At 28.7% G+C, this 9,557-nt stretch overlaps 1 protein-coding gene across 1 annotated transcript; it reads left to right on the top strand.

Moving 5' to 3' along the window:
* On the top strand, positions 988-1,914 carry LOC105155635 (transcription factor IBH1-like). The gene is made up of 2 exons (XM_011071536.2): positions 988-1,130; positions 1,241-1,914. The coding sequence occupies exons 1-2, from the start codon at positions 1,120-1,122 to the stop codon at positions 1,797-1,799; spliced, it is 570 nt and encodes a 189-aa protein (XP_011069838.1). The 5' UTR covers positions 988-1,119; the 3' UTR covers positions 1,800-1,914.

Below are 9,557 nucleotides of genomic sequence, written 5' to 3'. Positions count from 1 at the left end.
TCAAGAAAAGTGGGAAAGACATTGATAGTCGATTGAAATATGGTCAACTTTTGGCGACTTTATATAGTTTTATTTCTCGTACATATCTTGGTTGTCAAACTAGCTATAAATGTGGGGAAATTATTGTCTCATAAGTTAGCTTTTTTCAATTTTGCTCCGATTATTTTTAGCTCACGGCATTGAATTTCATTATTTTAAAAATTTGAAATTTTAGTATGAAGATTTAGTCGAGCTCATGTAATGCATGGATGTACTGTTCGAAATTTAACAAAATTAAGGTTTGAGACTAAAATTACAAATTTTTTTGAAATTATGAGATGTAATGTGATGAGTTCAAAAATAATATGGTCAAAATCGCAAAGGGACAAATCTGTGGAACGTAAAGCGCAATTTTCCTCCGAAAAAATTACACTTTTAACCTTTTAGGGTAGGAGGTTCAACACTTGTAGTCTCTGCTTTGCGATATTTTCAAAATAGTCACAGAAAGACTCAACACATTTACTCCTAATATACTTTACCGGATTTTGATCAAAATGATTTTAAAATTGATAAAATTCGTCATATTTAATTCTCTATTTTATGAAATTTGCGGGATTAATATGTCAAATTTTTTTAATCTTTGAATCATTTTGAAAACATTATAAAGTATAAAACTAAATATGCTGAATATTTTTTTTTAATTTTGATATCATTTTAAAAATCTGCGTAAAACAAAAAACTAAAAATATCAAATTTCACCAATTTCCCGCTATAAATGCGGTGAACTTACATTGCATGAAGGGCATAGACTCATAAATGGTAGTCTAAATAACTACACACATATGCAAATATATAAATTGAAATTAATAGTGTGTTTAATTAGGGTTTGGACATGCGGGCCGTCAACTTCCATGTGCCCGCATGTGCTCTGTCTTTATCTTGTTGCCCCACCACTACCCCTTCTTTCTTTCACAAAATAAATATATAATCTTCTTCATCCCCTTTCTTCTCCTTCTCTCTCTCTCTCTCTCTTTTCTGTCTGTCTGAATTTCAAATTGGCTTCTGTCTTACTTTGTCGGATTCCAAGAAACTTTTACATTGTTCTGCAGTGTTCACACCAGGGATTCCGCTGTCAGTTCGATGAAATCAAGGTACTTATTTTCGTTCTTTTTCAGTTCATATTTGATCGTTGAAATCTTCATGCATCATCGTTATTACATAGCATTAAAATCTTATTTTTCTCAAACTTATCATCATCCAGTACAATGTGCAATTCATCAGTAGTCTTGCTCAAACAAGAATTCCTCAAGAAATGGATAAAGGGTCTCCACACCTACAGCAATTTCAACAAGAACATGAGCATCATGGACAGAAGAAAACCAGCCATAAAATTATCAGCAGATGTAGCCATTGCTTCAACCAGAAAGCCCGCAACTCGGTGGAGTCGGGCCCTAATGGCCGACATCCTCGGTACTAACAGAATCCTCGTCGAACAAGTACTAGGCCGCAAACAAGACATGAGAGCCGCATCCGGGTTGATGAAATGCAGCAAGAAGATCTTGAGAAGATCAAGCCTTATTGCAAGAAGAAGGGTTGTACCTCGACGGGTCACGGAACCAAGCTCCATTGCCAGGAAACTGGTGAAGAACAGGACGAGTGTGCTTAAGAGTCTTCTACCCGGAGGAGAAGGAATGGATGAAGTGTCTTTGATTCAAGAAACCCTAGATTATATCGTCTCCCTTCGAGTTCAGGTGGATGTAATGCGACGTCTTGCTGCTGGCAGCTTGGAAGAAAGTCTGTGTGATCATCATCAATTTTAATTATAAATTTCTTCTTCTTCTTCTTTTCTCTTTGTTTGTGTTGATTTTTCTTTTTTCTCCCTGGAAAATTAATTAGTAGGTTATGGAAGATCGAGGAGAGGTAATTAATGCCATAGCAGATCAATGTAGCTATATATATATATATATATATATATATATATGTACATACGGAGTCGTGAGAAGTTTATTACACTTGTCATATAATTGATTTTAATTTATAAAATTGAATCGGAATTCGGGTTTCCATTTGTCCACAATTACTATATTATTAGACCTTAATATCTTATTGCTCTCATTAATCGCTGCAACATATATATTATGTTCATTACTTCAAGAATTTTGGATAGATGAATTTTAAATTTATAGTACTAAATTCATTGAACTTGGTTTGGTTAATTCAATGCTGCAAAGAACTTTAAATTCTTGAATTTGTTTGTAACATAATGATAGACTTTAAATTCATTTAATATGAATCGGCTGAAAATCTTCCTTCAAATTCAATTCTGTGATCCAAATTGTTCTCTATTTCAGTCTTTTCACGGTATGTTTATAGAGAATGGCGGGGGGACTGACTACAAGAAATACGATATTTTACCATGATCTATTATTATATATGATTAAAAATAAAAAATTACGATGAATTTTACATAGTTAACCATGCATGACTTTACAACTAGCTAGCAGACATGCGAAGCCACATTAACTATATCTAAAATTCATAGTAATAAATATTTTGATCATAACTAAAAAGCTATAAATAGTTTAGTCGTAACGTGTGTGCAAAAAATGTCAAGAATTGAAGACACATATACAAAGTCAATCGATTGATGTTCATTTGTTGAGCCGGACGTAGGGGCTGTGTGCAGTTGTTTAAAATAAGTATTTATCAAGTTACTATTGAAAATAAGTTTAAAAGAGTATTTTATGTTACAATTTTCACTTTTGAATAGCTTAACTTAAATTGATTTACGCAAAAAAGCTGTAAACAACTCGATACCAACTTTTACTACTTATTGATAAAATTGAAATATTAAGTCGTTTTTCAAAAACACCGAACTTTAATCCTTTTTTATATTTGACTTTTATTTTCGAACACTCTCAATTTAAAACTACTGCTTAACTTTTATTACAATTTATTTCCACCACCAAAATAGTCTTTATTCTAGAAACCCAAGCCACTAATAAAAAAGATTGTCGACAAAAGAAATTCAATAGTGTGAAAAATTGTAGCTAATTGTTGTTGCATTTCTGCATAAGTTTTCCAACAAATTGGATGTGCCATACATTGGACTTGGCCCAACTACGTGAGCCCAGAAAACTACCATAGACAGTAGCATCTGGGCTTAGAAATCTGGCCCAGAAGCCAGATATCCCTTTCTTGAATTTTGCTTTTTGAGAATAAATTACAATAAGACTCTTTTGAAATTTATCATAAATTATAAATATCTTTTTATAATTAATAATAGTTTAAAAAATACTTCTTTGGACAACCCACGCGTATTTGTTGAACAATTGTTAATCCCGATGATGTATTTGTAACTTTTTTTAACAGTAAGAGAATATTTGTAATTATAACAAATATCAAAGAATTCATTGTAAATTATCCTTTTTTTTTTTTTAATTACAACGGTGAGGGTAACAGCTAGTGGCAACGGTAGTGTCAATTTAAAAATAATAAATAAACAAAAAAACAAGTCAGTAAAATAGACTGATTTTGTACCAATTTTTCTATATTTTTTTATCGATTAGAACGTACCACGTGCGTTGCACGTGTAGAAATATATAGATAGGGGTGACTATATCTTATTAGCTACAAAAGAGATTAAAGTTCATAATTTTATTTATATTTCTATCGTCGAAACTTTAGTATATACAATTATATTTTAAAATAATAATAATTATTTAAAGATTATTTAATTGTATTATTTATAATTCTCTTCTAAAAAATTTGCTCGATACTATTAAAAAAGAAAAATTAATCCTAAAAACTTAAATTTTTTATTTTTTATTTATTAATTATTATATTTGATTATCTTGGGTGAAATAAATTAGTGTGAAAGTAAAATATAATATATAAAAATAATCTAATATTAAAATAAAATCAAGGAAAAATTACATATTATCATTCAAACTACACACGTTTTTACACTTTGACATCTAAATTTTTTTATTTATGTAATAACTTACCCTCTCAACTTTATGAAATTTACACTTTGCCATATATTAAAAACAATTATAGTTACGAAATTTATGCCATATATAAGAGGGTTTTTGTTTATTTTTTTGTCGAAAAAACATCACAAGCTGTGTATATGTGAAAAAATCAAATCATATAACCCTTAAATATCACACGTGCACTGCATGTGACCTTTTTTGACAAAAAAATTGATTGAAAAAACAGTTATTAATGACAAAATACAAAATTTTATAAACTTGAGATGGCAAGTTGATACAAAAAATAACTTAAAAAATCTTATGAAAAGGGTTTCGGATTACTTTTTTTTTAAAGAGCTTATGAGAATATGAATAACTTTTTTTGAGATCTTATAAGCTTTATAAAAAAAATTATGAAATAGTTTTATAGAATTTTTAAACTTTAAAAACATCTTATAAGATGTTTTAAAGAACTAATAAGCTCATCAGTCAGACACCCACTTAATCATTTATGTGCATATGCGATTATCTAATATTGAAAAAAACAAATAGAGATTCTCTAAATAATTAAATTTTCAGACATAATTTTAAATTTAATAAAAAGTGGTACTTGTATTTCCCGATAATTGTTTTTATTCTTAAATACTTATTAACTTCTGTTAACCAAAACTATTTTTCTATAAATATATTCTAAAGAAAAATATATTTATCTTTTGTCAGCATACAATTGAAATTTAGTCTACAACTAATTTGTTAGTATCTAATTATTTCTAAAATTTACTTTTAATTGTTATCAATATTTTTGTTTGGTATTCTTTTATTGATATCTTTTTATTTGTAAAATATTTTCAAATTTATTAATATACTAATTGTTCATTTTTTTTATGACTATGATTTATTATTAAAAAAAATTACTTAAGTAAGGGTATAAGTATATTTTTATAATGAGAAATAAACATGTGAAACATTCACACTTTTATATATAGTATAGATACTGATTAAAATTAGAGAAAAGTATTATTTTAGTCCGCTAAGTATGCCTAATTTTAATGTTAGTCCGATAACTATGTCCATTTTTGTTTAGTCCGATATAGTTATCGGAGTAAAATTAAAATTAGGCATACTTAGCGGACTAAAATAATACTTTTTCCTTAAAATTATATCATAAATTTTGATCAATTCAAAGTAAAATAAATTTTCAAATTAATTTTTTTTCTTTAGTATAATGTATTCATATCTCGAGAATGATGGGGTGTACACACCACCTATTTAAGTTTGTACTATATGGGTAATTTGTAAGAAAACAATTTTGACAAATCGTAAATGTATGCAGAAAATATAAGAAAAAATAAATAAATAAACATAAAACATAAGAATCTTCATCATCTACGTCCACAATTACTCAACATAAGTTTCTAATAAAATACTTTTGTATGTATTATGATTAAAAATATAATTATCAGCTAACTATTTATATCCAAATATCTTTAAACACGATAAATTTATAATTTGACCCTTGATAAAAAAAATATATATATATATATATATATATACATTTAGAATGAGCAAATACTTCCTTTGAAAAAAGAATTAACAAATTTCTCTATTATTTTTTAAAAAATGAAGCAAATTACCTCCCTATCGATGTTTTATATAAGGGGGCAATTTGCTTCTTTTTTCAAAATACAGGAATAATTTGATATTTTATTTTTTATAGAAAATTTCGGCTCCTTTTTTATATCACAAAGAGATAAATTGCATTTTTTTCCTAAATAAAGAATGAATTAATAGAAGGAGATGCAATGATAATGTAAACTAAGATTAATTTATGTTTACAATTGAATTGAATGGAAATTACCATGAACACCCTAGCACTTTGATTCTTGATTTTTTTTTTTCGGTAAATGTAATTTTTATAAATAAAAAAAGATATAATACAACAATCATGAATCAAGTAGTGTTTCCTTCGACAGGCCAAGGGATACGCTACAATGTATAAAGTACATGTGTATTAATAGAGCTAGTTAAGGTAATACCAAGAATTGTAGGCAATGAAAGTGGTGTGTGAAGTTGCTTGGAAACTTGGGGGTAATGATTATGACCAGAATTTTCTCCTGCTTTACGCTACTTATGAATCTTAGTACCAAATTACTTTTGATTAAGCACTCCCAATTCTATAATACTTTACTTTTTGTTGAATTATGATTGCTCGTGATTTCATCTCATCTCATTAAATAAAAAAAAAAAAAGGTAATGGTTATAATTGATGTAATAAATTTTCCTTTAAAGTAGTTAGATGTGTTTGAAATATATATATATATATATATTCAGATAAGAAAATATTTTTACAATCAAACACTATAAAAAATTTGAGGGTATTTGGCTAAATTTATCTAAAAGATCTTATAAGCTCGTACATTTTGTAAGATGTTTTTAGAGTTTATAAAATGTTAGGTCTTATTTTGCGATATAAGTTCATGAAATATTTGGATAAAATAAAATTATAAAGCTTGTAACATGTTACTAATGGAAAATATTTAATTTGAAGAAATTTGTTAAAATTTTAAAAATAATTTAGCAACTCTTACTTTTCTTTTAAATAAAAAAAAAAGAGCTTATAAGCTCCTAATCTTATTTTTAGAACTTATAAGCTCTTTTTTAAAAAAAAAAAAAAATTACCAAACACACTTTATAACAGTTTATAAGCTCTTAAACATCTTATAAAATAGGGAAAAGTATTATTTTAGTCCGTTAAGTATGCCTAATTTTAATTTTAGTCCGATAACTATATCCATTTTTATTTAGGTCCATTAACTTATGAAATTGCTTACTTTTAGTCCTCTGGTAGATTTTCGGACAATTTTATCCCTATGAATGCATATGGACTAAAACTGCCTTTCAAAAGTTGCATAGAGATAAAATTGTCCAAAAATCTACCAGAGGACTAAAAGTAAGCAATTTCGTGAGTTACTGGACCTAAACAAAAATGGATATAGTTATCGGACTAAAATTAAAATTAGATATACTTAACGGATTGAAATAATATTTTTCTCTATAAAATATTTTAAAAAACTTATAAATTCACCCCCAACACACTCAGAATAGATAATGATAAATAATCAAGCAAAAAAGCTATTGATGTCTCATCGCTAATTAAAGAGCCCATCAAATCAAGATTTCGATTTTCTATTTCAAATCTTTTTGAGTCTTCTACTCTATTTAATATATATGTTACGTATATAATTTTTTTAAATAAAATAAATAATGAAATCTTCATACGCATGATATGTATATATTAATTGAAATAAAAGATGCAACCATACTCAAAGTAGCAAATCAAGCATCATAAAAGCTATCCCAGAACTTTTATTGACAACTTGAAACAATTACACCTTGTGATACAAAGCACTTTGCTCAATCATTACTCTCAAAAAAGCTAATCGTCACTTAAATTTGTTTATCAAGAAGGTAATCAAGAATAACTTTGTTTTAATATATTATAATCCAACTTTAATTATAGACATCTACTTTCTTTTTTTCTTAATGCAATTCCAAAAGGGCTTATTTGTGTTTGTGATGGTACATAATAAAACACCTCATTGATTAAGCTTTTCTAGATTTTATAAGTGCATGTCTGCAAACACAAAGTTGTGATCACTTTTAAGCAGCTTTTAATTTGTACGGTGTGTTTGGATTGATGGATCTGAATTTAAGAATTTTAAAGCTGTAATAGAAAATCGACAATGCTAATTTGGATATGATCTTTAGTCATTCGATTCTGATTTTGAATTATAATTAGTGGGATTATGATGAATTTCAAATTCATTTAGTTTGAAATTGTTTGAATTATTTTCTTCAAATAATTCACATAAGTCCAAATTCATCCATCCAAATGGAGCCTTAGTTGTTTCATTTCTGACATATGTGTTGCTATATTTTATGGTCATTTTCAGTTAAAACAAGTGTTCAGCTATTAACAGTTAAAGCAGCTCCTCATATATCCATCCAAACTCCTAGATTACCCTCCAGTCATCTGAACAAAATAAATGAGTGCAAGGGCAATTTCGACTTCTCATATCCAACTTTTAGCACACATATTTTCAGTTTATTTCCTGATTTTCATCAGTTCTGCTAATATTCATCATATTCACTTTCCCAGTACTTGTCAGAAAGTCGAAAGCATCTCTTAAGAGAACACAAGCGATGACCAACAAGTGGGACACGCCCGAATATCTCCTCGGCCTGGTGCGAATTTCATACCCTGATCATGATCTAGATGCAGCAAACTCACCAACTTAAGTAAATCTTCAACCAGTTATTGATCACCCGACATTTTACAGCCGTTTGAGGTAAATGCCCACTTAGGTAGCACGACACAAGCCATTAACGTAATGCAGTCATCTCAATGTAAACACAGGAGGCGAATTTACTAGGTCTTAAGTCTATCAATGTACCTTCCCTACAACGACGATCATTCATCATCGTCGAGACTTTTTGGTGTTGCACACACCAATCTGTATCTGTGATGAGGAAGAAGCAAAGACATGGCCCCGGACAGCTCTAGATAGTCTTTCTGTCACTTATTTGTCTCAAAAAATTTCATGCTTAGCTAGAGTTTCTGGTACCTATTTAAAGATATAAAGAGTAGTTGGTATAAAATACACTTCTTTATCTTTTCAATGTAGTCATTTAAGTATATATGCTTCATGAGTGGCTAGCATGTGTTGTTTCCAATTCAAAGTATATATGGGCTCTACTCCAGCTAGCTGCAAACACAATCTACTTATCTCCATAAGCATATTTGGGTCCTCTTACTTCCATTGCCAACAAATTAATATTTCAAAATCCAAGTTTGGTAGCTTCGATGTTTTTTCCAGCCGTAGATGGAGTTAGTGGGGAACCACGACGTAACCGGACGTCTATAATCTCAAATTTAATATATAAATTAGGAATAATTACACTCTGCTTCCTTGAGATTCGATATAATTATACATAGCATCCCTGAAGTTTGCTTCCATCTAACAAATAAGTCCCTCCGTTAGTCGAAATTCATTGAATTTGATGGTATTAATAAAAAGTAAAAAAAAAATCTATATTTACCCCCGGTTGACTTATTACTGATTTATTGCAAATTTTAATAAATCTTCTTGTAACCAAATTACCCTTATACGTTTTCACGCGTTAATGCATGTAAGGAAATATATCATCACCGTTATATGGATAGTTTAGTCGAAGAAAAATTTGTTCGACCTTTAATAAGTTAATCGAGGGTAAATATCAATTTTCATTCAGTTTTTTGTTAATATCAGCAAATTCAGTGAATTTTAACTAATGGAGTGATTTATTTGTTAGAAGGAAGTAAACCTCCGAGCTGTTAAATGTGATTTTCCAAACTATAGGGGCTTTAGCTAGGTATAATTAAATCAAACCTCAGGAAAGGAGAGTGTAATTATCCCTATAAAAGTTATATGGGATCCAAAGTTTTAATATTACTGTTCCTTGTGAACTAAAATATTTCGTTCTCAACAACTAAAAATTCTGGCTCCATCCCTATTTCCAATTGTAATCTAATCACGTATTCATTTTAATTAAAAAGAAAAAAGT

Source organism: Sesamum indicum, linkage group LG2, assembly GCF_000512975.1.
Source record: "Sesamum indicum cultivar Zhongzhi No. 13 linkage group LG2, S_indicum_v1.0, whole genome shotgun sequence".
NCBI classification, from domain to species: domain Eukaryota; kingdom Viridiplantae; phylum Streptophyta; class Magnoliopsida; order Lamiales; family Pedaliaceae; genus Sesamum; species Sesamum indicum.
The sequence above is the reverse complement of the archived record's forward strand: the minus strand, read 5'-3'. Positions and strand labels throughout refer to the sequence as shown.